Source organism: Schistocerca serialis, chromosome 6 (assembly GCF_023864345.2).
Source record: "Schistocerca serialis cubense isolate TAMUIC-IGC-003099 chromosome 6, iqSchSeri2.2, whole genome shotgun sequence".
Classification (NCBI taxonomy): Eukaryota; Metazoa; Arthropoda; class Insecta; order Orthoptera; family Acrididae; genus Schistocerca; species Schistocerca serialis.
Window position 1 is genome coordinate 451,417,344 of NC_064643.1, and position 13,795 is coordinate 451,431,138.

Genomic DNA, 13,795 nt, shown 5'->3' on the forward strand with positions numbered 1-13,795 from the left:
CCTGTTTATAATGCACGGCCTGTGGCGGAGTAGTTGCACGACAATAACATCCCTGTAATGGACTGGCCTGCACACAGTCCTGACCTGAATCCTATAGAACACCTTTGTGATTTTTTGGAACGCCGACTTCGTGCTAGGCCTCACCGATCGACATCGATACCCCCTCTCAGTGCAGCACTCCGTGAAGAATGGGCTGCCATTGCCCAAGAAACCTTCCAGCGTCTGATTGAACGTATGCCTGCGAGATTGGAAGCTGTAATCAAGGCTAAGCGTGGGTCAACACCGTATTGAATTCCAGCATTACCGAGGGAGGGCACCAGGAACTTGTAAGTCATTTTCAGCCAGGTGTCCGGATACTTTTGACCACATAGTGTAGACAAATCTGTATATGGCGACGACTCGAACTTAAGTTTTAATATATGTTTTTCATCACTGGTCATATTATTTAATTTACATTATATTTCAGAGGTAATACAATTAAAAAACACTTGTACGTGCATGCAGTTTTACTAAATTTCATGTTATTTGACTACTTACTATTTTTAATTGAATTTAATTATTAGAACAAACATATTTATAGCTATCGACAAGTAAATAAAGAAACGCATAGATCATTCCCTAAAATGTATGCCTGTCGTGATTTGCGAAATCCCTTTACTATCTTGCACCTCGACGCTTCGACACAGAGGCAGACCCCGTTTGGCAGTTAAACTGCGTAGCGGTGAGACGTTGCGAATGTAGCAAGAAGAAAGTATGAACGGGAGTCGAGCCGTCAGCTCACACACAATCGTCTTACAAAGCTCGAATTCTAACAGCCAGAACACCAGTAACGTCCGGCACCTGCACGCAGATACATCAGTTACATAATAGACGCGTAAAACTTCTCTTGCGATTGCCTCGCAATTGTCAGAGTAGTACACTTTACTATTGCTTTGTCCTGAAAAAGCTTAAAAACTATATCAAAACAAAGAGATACTGCAGGAGTACACAGCAAACTGCTGACGAAAACAACGTAATCGGAAATGTTAGCAATCTCAAGATGGCCGTGGAATGCCCGAAACCGGTTATGACAATGAAATACAGCATTTTAAAAATATTTGTGGCTGATGGTATAATTCATCAACAATCCATAACAGCTGGGTCCCTTATGAAATTCGGTATGGATTAAAATTAAATTTACAACATATTTTTGATTTGTTTCGAGATATTATAGAGATTTACACGGTATACAAAGTTTAGAACTTCTAGGCAATTTTTGTAGTGGATAGGTACTATTACGCGAATTCCTATCGCCACCGCGCCATTTGGCGGCAACGTTGCAACTTTCTATCTTTCTGCTTTCTCTAAATTATTAATTTTACGTACTTGACTAATTAATAGCCCCATTTTAAAATTTCATTCAATAATTTCCACTTCTAAAGCCGTATTAATTCTATACCTGTTTAAAATCCAATACTTTTTAAAAATCTCATGATCCATACCAAATGTGAACTCAGGTGATAATAGTGACTGAACCTTCAAAGTGTGGTCCCCGTGTAAGATGTACCTAGATTACACTGAGATGATAAAAGTCAAGAGGTATCCCCTAATGTCGTTCAAAATAGCTCTAAGCACTATGGGACTTAACATCTGAGGTCATCAGTCCCCTAGAACTTAGAACTACTTAAACCCAACTAACCTAAGGACATCACACACATCCATGCTCGGGGCAGGATTCGAACTTGCGACCGTAGCAGAAACGCGGTTCCGGACTGAAGTGCTTAGAACCTCTCGGCCCTAATGTCGTGACCGAGCTCTTTTTGTCCGGTGTATTGCAGCTGCACGACGTGGCTTGGACTCAAGTCGTTGGAACTCCCTTGCAGAGATATTCAGCCATGCTGCCTCTATAGCTGTCCATGATTGCGAAAATGGCCCGGCGATATGGCGCATTGTTATACATAAAAATTCCATCATTGTTCGGGAACATGAAGTTCATGAATGGTCAGATGGTCTCCAAGTAGCCGAACATAACCATTTCCAGTCAATGATCGGTTCCGTTGGACCAGAGGTCCCAGTCCATTCCATGTAGACACAGATCACATCATTGTGGAGTCACCATCATCTTGGACAGTGCCTTGTTGATAACTTGGGTCCTTGGCTTCGTGGGGTCTGTACCATACTTGAACCCTATCATCAGCTTTTACCCAACTAAAATCTGACAGGCCACGCTTTTCCAGTCGTCTAGAGTCCTGCCGGTATGGTCACGAGCCCAGGAGAGGTGGGGCGGGCGATGTCCTGTTAGCAAAGGCACTCGCGTCGCTCGTGTGCTGCCATAGCTCATTAACGACAAATTTCGCCGCGTTGTCCTAACTGATACTGAACTTGTCGAACGTCAGACATTGATTTCTGCTGTTATTTCAAGCAGTGTTGCTTGCCTTTTAGCACTGACAACTCTACACAAACTTCGCTGGTCTCCATAATTAAGAGCAGGCCGTAGGCCACTGCATTGTCCTTGGTGAGAGGTAATGCCTGAAATTTGGTATTCTTGGTACATTGTTGACACTGTGAATCTCGGAATACTGATTTCCCTAACGATTTCCAAATGGAATGACCCATGCGTCTAGCTTAAACTACCGTTCTTCGTTCAAAGTCTGTTGATACCCGTCGCGCGGCCGTAAGGACATCGGACTCCTTTTAACACGAATCACCTGAAGTACAAATGACAGCTCCGCCAATGCACTGCCCTTTTATGCCTCGTGTGCGCGATATTACCGCCATCTGTATATTTGCATTTCACTATCCCATGACTTTTGCTACCTCAGGCTACTACGTATCAGTATTTTCAGAAGATGCTTTGTAAATAAACGCAGTTTTTTCTTTTTAATCTATTATAACCAAAAATACAAACATAACGATTACATATTTTTGGAATACCATGGAATATGCTTTGGAAATTGTGGTGTGTGTACTGTAAGACCTTCAGTACACACACCATCAGATTATTTGACTTGTCGCTCTAACGAAGTAGGCGAGTGTCAGCAATATGTCTCGTGGTCTTATCGTGGCGTGTTTATCTTCTGCCGTTAGGTCAGACGATAGAAATGCCACTTGCACGCTTAGAGTAGTAGATTGACTGTGACCAACTTTAAACAGAACTTGATTAATTTTCACACACATTTATTAAAATAATAACAAGCCTAAAAATTACTTAACTTGGTTCTGGATGCTATTTACAATCGACAATCTGAAGTTCCTTTGGTCTTGGTACGTTAATCTTATTCTCACATATCTCTGATACTTGACAAAGTGTCTATGCATTTATCTTCATGGCTATGTACAGGAATATGATAATCTTATTAGGCGCAGACTGAAACTTGACTATAGACTGGTACAGACTAATGTAGACTGGTGCAGACTAATGCAGACTGACTAATCGGAGATCTGTACACTCGTTATAATACCTCGCGCGTTCAGGTATCACTGCGCGAGTGTGATCCGCGAGGAGAAAAGGTTCTACTTTAGCAGAAATCTCATTGGCTGCGTTACATATTAATACGCGGATCGACGGAAGCAAAATTTGGTCCGTCTCTAAGACAGCGCCATCTCTTAGTGCGGAGACGGACGAGCGCTGCACCTGCGCTGTTGTGCTTAGCGGGGCGCGCTCTAGTGGGAAAGTTGTGTACGCGCTGACTACGCGGAACTATGTACACAACAGAAATAAAAGCGAAACACGTATGATGTAGCACACAGTTTAGTTAATTGCAGTGACCTTAAGAGGGAGAAACCAATTATAATTGATTATAACAGCTGCAGTGAAGATGGCCATGCAGAAAAACTTCGTAGTACCAATTCTGCTTCACGAATAGTAAGTGGAAGGTCATTTACGTACAGGGTAAGGTGCCGCGCGGAGTGGCTGCGCGGTTAGAGGCGCCATTCACTAATCGTGCGTCCCCTCCCGCCGGAGGGTCGAGTCCTCCCTCGGTCAAGGGTGTGAGTGTTTTCCTTAGCGTTAAGATAGTATAAGTAGTGGATAAGTCTAGGGACCCATGATCTCAGCAGTTTGGTACCTTAGGAATTCACACACATTTGAAAGGGTAAGGTAATTCGGCAGTATTTTCAAAGAAACGTATTGTTTTATTGGAGAAAAATAATGAAATATGTTGCAATTAATAAAATTAAGTAACTACATATGTGAGCCAGATTTTAGAAACGTATTATACTCTTCTTATTACTGGCATTGTTCATAATTGTACATAACCTTGAAGCATACACGGGAAGGTTAATTTGCAGTAGGTAAGGTTATTCTGCAGTAATGGTAAAGTAACTTCGGAATACAGAGTTTCATTCACTTTACTGCATCAGTCCTTATCTTCAGAATTTGAGTGTTGACGACACTTGTCTCACATGAAGACATCTTCCTTAGTTGGTTGTTTTTTGCAGCGGTCGTAGTAGGGTATGAAGCAAAATGAGGAATGTGTCCATGATGGACCTGTTTTTTTCTTGATATCAGTTATGTGTGTGAAATACTTTCTCCAGTATTTGCTATAAACGTCTTGCAGAGAGGTGTAGAGCTGATGTGAGAGTAACATTGATAGTCGTTGAAATGAGTAACCCAGGATGGAGTCCGATTGTCAGAACGCTAACCGTTGAGTTTCAAAGGTCCGTGTCGTCACATATTTCACAAAATAAATAAACCAAATTATTTGCGTATCACTATCGCCCTTGCCTGTTTAAATAAAATACATATAGCTTGCTTGCTGCGGACCGACAACCAATTCACAATTATGAAAATAGCCACATGACAGTAACTTGTTTTGTCAGCTCATACTTTTGACCGCGGTGACCGCGGTGACCACGGGAGAGCGCAGCTGCATTACTAATCGAGAGTAAAATTTCACGTTATCTGCTAACAAAACAAGGAAACACTACACTGAATGGGGTCATCACATCTAGCTTATAACAAAATACCTCACCGCATATGAAACATGTGTGCACAGAAAATTGAATCCTGCACAATCCTTCGTGATTTCTCCCCAGTCATTAAAATTTTCCCTCCTCGGTCTTGACAGAATGTTAACCGCTACTGTTCCCTTCTTCTTCTTTAATTTGTGCAATGAAAATTTAGCATCTCTAATAGATGTAGACGAGACATTGTACAATATGAACACACTAAAATATCTTGGACTAACCCTCGACTGGCAACTAACGTGGATACTAACCATCCAACAAAAGGCCCACAATAGACTAAAACCACTAAAACTACTAACAAGCTGAACTTGGGAATTACACGCTTCCACTATTCTCCACTCCTACAAAATCCTGACCTGGCCCATCCTCTGCTATGCATATGCATATGCTATGCATATCTCCACCACACCAAGATTCTATAAGTCGCTCCAAATCCTCGAACGTCATCCACTCTGTCTCGCTTTCTGCATCCATTTACCTCCCCCCACCTGGTTCCTCTACCATTTCATCAAATTCTCACTCCTCCTCACCCACATCGAACACCTCCGCATCACCTCTACTCTCCACAAACTAGGTTCTAATTACCCCATTGTCTCCTCTCTTATCACCAAGCCTGGTATGTTGGCAGGTCTTCACGAATATACCCCGCCATCCCAACACCTACACACACTTCATATCCTATCCCAACGAAGTTTCAACACTCTCCCAGACAATGAGATCTGCCCCGATATTTATTCCTCCTACAACTTTAACTCTTCCACACCTATCCCATTCCACAACAGAGCTCCTCCCTCCTTTTCCTTTACATCCATCCCCATCCCTTTCCTACTACAACCATTACCCTAGCTATATGACACATTACTTCTCACCCTCTTTCTTTCCCACCGACTGTATTTCCCACTATTCACCTCATATCCAAATTTTTCTTGCCTCCACACCCCTATCTTTCTACCCACACTGGCCTTGATACGCCTGGGCATTGAGTCAAACAGAGCCTGGATAGCGTGTACAGGTACAGCTGCCACTGCAGCTTCAACACGATACCACAGTTCATCAAGAGTAGTGACTGGCGCATTGTGACGAGCCAGTTGCTCGGCCACCATTGACCAGACGTTTTCAATTGGTGAGAGATCTGGAGAATGTGCTGGCCAGGGGAGCAGTCGAACATTTTCTGTATCCAGAAAGGCCCGTAAAGGACCTGTAACATGTGGTCGTGCACTATCCTGCTGAAATGTAGGATTTCGCAGGGATCGAATGAAGGGTAGAGCCACGGGTCGTAACACATATGAAATGTAACGTCCACTGTTCAAAGTGCCGTCAATGCGAACAAGAGGTGACCGAGACGTGTAACCAATGGCACCCCATACCATCACGTCGGGTGACACGCCAGTATGGCAATGACGAATACACGCTTCCAATGTGCGTTCACTGCGATGTCGCCAAACACGGATGCGACCATCATGATGTTGTAAACAGAACCTGGATTCATCCCAAAAAAATGACGTTTTGCCATTCGTGCACCCAGGTTCGTCGTTGAGTACACCATCGCAGGCGCTCCTGTCTGTGATGGAGCGTCAAGGGTAACCGCAGCCATGGTCTCTGAACTATAGTCCATGCTGCTGAAAACGTCGTCGAACTGTTCGTGCAGATGGTTGTTGTCTTGCGAACGTCCCCATCTGTTGACTCAGGGACCGAGACGTGGATGCACGATCCGTTACAGCCATGCGGATAAGATGGCTGTCATCTCGACTGCTAGTGATACGAGGCCGTTGGGATCCAGCACAGCGTTCCATATTACCATCCTGAACCCACCGATTCCATATTCTGCTAACAGTCATTGGATCTCGACCAACGCGAGCCGGAATGTCGCCATACGATAAACCGCAATCGCGATAGCCTACAACCCGACCTTTATCAAAGTCGGAAACGTGATGGTACCCATTTCCCCTCCTTACACGAGGCATCACAACAACGTTTAACCAGGCAACGCCGGTCATCTGCTGTTTGTGTGTGAGAAATCGGTTGGAAACTCTCCTCATGTCAGCACGTTGTATGTGTCGCCACCGGCGCCAACCTTGTGTGAATGCTCTGAAAAGCTAATCATTTGCATATCATAGCATCTTCTTCCTGTCGGTTACATTTCCCGTCTGTAGCACGCCATCTTCGTGGTGTAGCAATTTTAATGGCCAGTAGTGTATATATTTGCCTTTTTTAGATGTCTGTCTTTGATTTTTAGTCTAAAACAGAAAATGCACAAAATTTTATTTGTATATTCTCATTATAATTTTTTTAAAATTGAGAATAGTACCACTGACAGCGTCCCCCTCCCATGTGGGGCGAGCGGGATGAAATAACTATGTTGTTGTTGTTGTGGTTTTCAGTCCTGAGACTGGTTTGATGCAGCTCTCCATGTTACTCTATCTTGTGCAAGCTTCTTCATCTCCCAGTACTTACTGCAACCTACATCCTGCTGAATCTGCTTAGTGTATTCATCTCTTGGTCACCCTCTACGATTTTTACCCTCCACGCTTCCCTCCAATACTAAATTTGTGATCTCTTGATGCCTCAGAACATGTCCTACCAACCGGTCCCTTCTTCTTGTCAAGTTGTGCCACAAACTCCTCTTCTTCCCAATTCTATTCAATACCTCCTCATTCGTTATGTGATCTACCCATCTAATCTTCAGCTTTCTTCTGTAGCACCACATTTCGAAAGATTCTATTCTCTTCTTGTCCAAACTATTTATCGTCCATGTTTCACTTCCATACATGGGTACACTCCATACAAATTCTTTCAGAAACGACTTCCTGACACTTAAATCTATTCTCGATGTTAGTAAATTTCCCTTCTTCAGAAACGCTTTCCTTGCCATTGCCAGTCTACATTTTATATCCTCTCTACTTCGACCATCATCAGTTATTTTGCTGCTCAAATAGCAAAACTCCTTTACTACTTTAAGCGTCTCATTTCCTAATCTTATTCCCTCAGCATCACCCGACTTAATTCGACTACATTCCATTATTCTCGTTTAGCTTTTGTTGATGTTCATCTTATATCCTCATTTCAAGACACTGTCCATTCCGTTCAACTGCTCTTCCAAGTCCTTTGCTGTCTCTGACAGAATTACAATGTCATCGGCGAACCTCAAAGTTTTTATTTCTTCTCCATGGATTTTAATACCTACTCCGAATTTTTCTTTTGTTTCCTTTACTGCTTGCTTAATATACAGATTGAATAACATCGGGGAGAGGATACAACCCTGTCTCACTCCTTTTCCACCCACTGCTTCCCTTTCATGCCCCTCGACACTTATAACTGCCATTTGGTTTCAGTACAAATTGTAAATAGCCTTTCGCTCCCTGTATTTTACCCCTGCCACGTTTAGAATTTGAAAGAGAGCACTCCAGTCAACATTGTCAAAAGCTTTCTGTAAGTCTACAAATGCTAGAAACGTAGGTTTGCCTTTCCTTAATCTTTCTTCTAAGATAAGGGGTAAGTAGTAAAGGAGTTTTGCTATTTGGGGAGCAAAATAACTGATGATGGTCGAAGTAGAGAGGATATAAAATGTAGACTGGCAATGGCAAGGAAAGCGTTTCTGAAGAAGAGAAATTTGTTAACATCGAGTATAGATGTGTCAGGAAGTCGTTTCTGAAAGTATTTGTATGGAGTGTAGCCATGTATGGAAGTGAAACATGGACGATAAATAGTTTGGACAAGAAGAGAATAGAATCTTTCGAAATGTGGTGCTACAGAAGAATGCTGAAGATTAGATGGGTAGATCATATAACTAATGAGGAGGTATTGAATAGGATTGGGTAGAAGAGATGTTTGTGGCACAACTTGACTAGAAGAAGAGATCGGTTGGTAGGACATGTTCTGAGGCATCAAGGGATCACAAATTTAGTATTGGAGGGAAGCGTAGAGGTTAAAAATCGTAGAGGGAGACCAAGAGATGAGTACACTAAACAGATTCAGGATGATGTAGGTTGCAGTAGGTACTGGTTGATGAAGAAGCTTGCACAGGATAGAGTAGCATGGAGAGCTGCATCAAACCAGTCTCAGGACTGAAGACCACAACAACAACATGGGGTAAGGTCAGTATTGCGTCACGTGTTCCAACATTTCTACGGAATCCAAACTGATCTTCCCCGAGGTCGACTTCTACTAGTTTTTCCATTCGTCCGGGAAGAATTCGCGTTAGTATTTTGCAGCTGTGGCTTATTAAACTGATTGTTCAGTAATGATGAGAATGAGGCAAGATGGTTCCGTATGGTCCCTGTGTGCAGGTACACCTGGCGTCGGCATCGCTGCTGGCAGAGCCAATCAGCGTGTCTGCTGCCCCCGCCGCCTCCGCCGCCCCCGCAGCACCGGCCACGCCCAGCACGCCCGACACGTCTATCGCGCTGGTGGCCTCCACCACGACGCCCGCCCTGCAGCTGGCCGACCCCGCAGCCGAGCCGCAGGCCCAGGAGCAGCCGCAGCCGCAGCCGCAGCAGCACAAGAGCGACAAGCCCGCCGCCAGCCTCTCCGTGGCCTCCAACAAGGCTGCGCCACCACTCGGCCCGGCTGCCTCCACCACCAAGCCGGCGGCGGCAGCGACGTCGACGGAATCCCCCGGCAAGGCCTCTGGGAACCCGACATCTTCCTCCGGTGGCGGCGATGCAGGCACCGAGGGCGGCCAGGGCCCGCGCGTCGACAGCGCCTCGCTGGTCAAGAAGCTGCTGGCGTCGAAAGCGGCCGCCGAGGGCAAGGCCCCGGCTGCCGGGGGCGGCGCGAGTGTGGCTGCGGGGGCGGGGGCAGCGGCTGCGGCCAAGGCAGCCACGGGCGCTGTCAAGACCAGCCACATGGGCGTGCCCACGGCGCGCAAAGCGGGTATGTAGGCTCAGCAGGGCCTACTAAAGCCTCTTTTACAGTACCCATCTTCTTGTATCACACTACACTCACTACTGAACTATTAGTTGTAATCCTTTAACGAGCCGCGCTTGTGGCTGAGCGGTTCTAGGCGCTTCAGTCCGTAACCGCGCTGCTGCTACGGTCGCAGGTTCGAATTCAGCCTCGGGCATGGATGTGTGTGATGTCCTTAGGTTAGTTAGGTTTAAGTAGTTCTAAGTCTAGGGGACTGATGATCTCAGATGTTAAGTCCCATAGTACTTGCAGCCACTTTTTTTTTTTTTTTTTTTTTTTTTTTTTTTTTTTTTTTTTACGCTCAACACAACTGAATCTGCTGCAGCGCCGTGGCTTTTCATTCCTGTACCGTGTCTCGTCTGTTTCGTGTGGTCATTTTCGTTTAAACGTTAACGAAAATATTGCTTGTGAAGTGTGAGAACTGCCTCCGGGCTAACGCACAGTATTAATGTGTCAGGAAGGTTATTTCAGTGCACACTTCACTGCAGAGTGAAAAGTCATTTTGGTTAACTAATGATGGCTGTTCTCGTACACGTACTGGGCAGACTGTGTGCTGTTTTAAATCATCGCCTACACTGTCTAGGCAAATGCCACCTCGAACTAAGAAGCACAAATATTTCAAATATACAGAACGAAATCCACGTTGTTGCCAGCAAATGGCGTACATCACCTTCCTTTATGCAATGATGTGATGCTAGTAGTAGTGAACTTCAGAGAAAATATTGAAATAGAAAATCCGAGGGGAGCAAGTGTCCTTCATCTGAAGCCTCCGTAAATAGGGAGAATCCCAGGAAAGAAAGAGCAATGAGTATTTTAATCTGTCTGGAACCTGGCTATGCACGCGATACATTACTCAAGGGATCAAAATGGTTCAAATGGCTCTGAGCACTATGGGACTCAACTGCTGTGGTCATTAGTCCCCTAGAACTTAGAACTACTTAAACCTAACTAACCTAAGGACATCACACACACCCATGCCCGAGGCAGGATTCGAACCTGCGACCGTAGCAGCAGCGCGGCTCCGGACTGGAGCGCCTAGAACCGCACGGCCACCGCAGCCGGCACTCAAGGGATCTAAAGCAAAAAAAATGGCTCTGAGCACTATGGGACTTAACATCTGTGGTCATCAGTCCCCTAGAACTTAGAACTACTTAAGCCTAACTAACCTAAGGACATCACAAACATCCATGCCCGAGGCAGGATTCGAACCTGCAACCGGTCACGCGGTTCCAGACTGAAGCGCCTAGAACCGCACGGCCACACCGGCCGGCCATCTAATGCGACACTGAAGTGTGATGCTCATATCTTCATAATCCTCTTTTATATTTCATTACAGCGTAGTGATCACCAGCGACATAATAAGTGATTTAATATCTATTTTCTTCTAATTAACCAACTCAAAGAACATTTACAAGCAGACGAATACAGTTGTGCCAATGTCCTGGTTCACCAGCTTGTAAATGTTCCGTGAGTTTGTTAAATTTCTACTCAGCTTAGCAACTATCGATAGGAAGTGATTATTAAATATTTCCACAAAGAACAGACTGGCCGTTACATACTTGTAAAAGGCTCAGCCAATAGAAACACACCAACGTATGTAACCACACTCACAGCTTTCAAAACTACAAGTTCCTACTTCAGAGAGGGAAAAGGAGATGTCATTCAGAACCTAGATGTCGGCTACCCATCTTGTAGGTGGAGGAAAGGAAACAATGCTGCGTGCAATGGGTAGCCTCTGTTGCAATAGCTATCTCAGAGCTATTTGATTACATCAGTAATTTACTATTTTGTGTTAGGGAACGTATTATTTCACTTCAGTTTTCTATTCTGTGCAACATTTTCTTTTACAGTTTGGCATCTGAATTGCAAAAGTGACGTAATGATTGATTGTTCTTTTTTATAAAAAATAGGAATATAGTAGCAAAGTTTAGGAAGAAGCAAGAGTAAAATAGTATATTAGGGTCAAAAGGGGAATTCATAGTGAACATTACTGTCAAAGGTAGCGTGATAATTTCTATACACTCCTCAGATCATTTCAGGACGTATACATTTATTTGTTGAAAATATATGTACTTCCAAATACATTAAACAATATCTAGAACGCAGTAAATAGCGTCTTTTTACTTTAGCATTTCTATCTTGTTTTCTTTCTTTCTGAGTGCCAAAAACATCGAAAATTACTTTTCTCGTCAAATAATTCTGACTTTTTCATTGTTGAAATAATTTTCATTAAAACACGTTTATCTCATTTATGCACAGTGTAAGCTTTTTCTCTCAAAAATGTAGATGCCTCCATCGTTTCAGACATTTCATCTATCTTTTAAGACAACGTTAGTAGGAAAAATTCAGGACAGTGTGCAGCTTTGCAATGTGTCATGAAAACAAAGCAAACAACACAATAAAAATTAAAGAGACACTAAGGCAGAGAATCCATTTCTATGATAAGAGAAAATTACTCCAGAACAGGTTAACTTTCGATTTTATCGGATGCCGCCAGGGTCTGTTGTTTCTGCGAATACGTAGTGTGCAGCATACTCGGAAATTTAGAGCTCCATACTCGGCACAGTCAATAGATCATTGACGTCATACACACACTCGTGCCCTGGTTGGTCGCTTTACACGCGGGTACAAAAAGTGCACGCACTTTGAATAGTCTATTTTGACCGGAAATTCGCTGGTGTAAAACGGGCTTTACATCTACATCAACTTGTTTACGTATTCCATAAGCTACTGTACGGTGCAAGGTGGAGGGTATCTGCTCCTGGCCTATTCCGACTGTAGTGAGGGAAAAACATATGCCTGTATTGTTCCATATGATGGCTCATTTATCTTGTCTTCGCGATGCTTACACCCCGCTGGCGGCTGCCGAACCATTCTGTTGCCTGATTTCTCTCAATAAAGTTTCACAGAAAAAACTTTTTGTTCCCGACAGGGATCCCCATTTGAAATCACGGAGCATTTCCGTAATACTCCCCTACTGATCGAAACTACCGGTAAAAAATCTAGCAGCGCACCTCTGAAATGCTTCGATATCCTCCCCCAGGTAGTGTTATAGGCCCTTTGCCGTTCCTTATCTATATAAACGATTTTGGAGACGATCTGAGCAGCCGTCTTCGGTTGTTTGCAGTTTACGCTGTCGTTTAACGACTAATAAAGTCATCAGAAGATCAAAATAAACTGCAAAACGGTTTAGAAAAGATATCTGAATGGTGCAAAAAGTAGCAGTTGTCCCTAAATAACGAAAAGTGTGAGGTCATTCACATGAGTGCTAAAAAGAACTCGTAAACTTCGGTTGCGCGATAAATCAGTCTAATCTAAAAGCCGTAAGTTCAACTAAATACCAAGGCATTATAATTATGAACAACTTAAATTGGAAGCAACAGATAGAAAATGTTGTGGGGAAGGCTAACCAAAGACTGCGTTTTATTGGCAGGACACTTAGAAAATGTAACAGATCTACTAAGGAGGCTGCCTACACTACGCTTGTTCGACCTCTTTTAGAATACTGCTGCGCGGTGTGGGGTCCTTACCAGATAGGACTGACGGAGTACATCGAAAAAGTTCAAAGAAGGGCTGCACGTTTTGTATTATCACAAAATATGGGAGGGAGTGTCACTGAAATGATACAGGATTTTGGCTGGAAGTCATTAAAAGAAAGGCGTTTTTCGTTGCGACGGAATCTTCTCACGAAATTCCAATCACCAATTTTCTCCTCCGAATGCGAAAATATTTTGTTGACACCGACATACATAGGGAGGAACGATTACCACGATAAAATAAGAGAAACCAGAGCTCGTACGGAGAGATATAGGTGTTCATTCTTACCGTTCGCTGTACGAGATTGGAATAAAAGAGAATTGTGAAGGCGTTTCGATGAACCCTCTGCTAGGCACTTGAATGAGATTTGCAGAGTATCCATGTAGATGTAGATCTTCCTTTAATC

The 13,795-nt window shown here is 43.8% G+C and overlaps 1 protein-coding gene across 1 annotated transcript in view; it reads left to right on the forward strand.

The window, feature by feature from the left end:
- LOC126484194 (uncharacterized) overlaps positions 1-13,795 on the forward strand; it is a 549,250-nt gene that overhangs the window by 22,308 nt on the left and 513,147 nt on the right. The window contains exon 3 of the mRNA XM_050107608.1: positions 9,234-9,819. Within this exon, the coding sequence (XP_049963565.1) occupies positions 9,234-9,819 (586 nt within the window). The remainder of the gene's footprint in view (positions 1-9,233; positions 9,820-13,795) is intronic.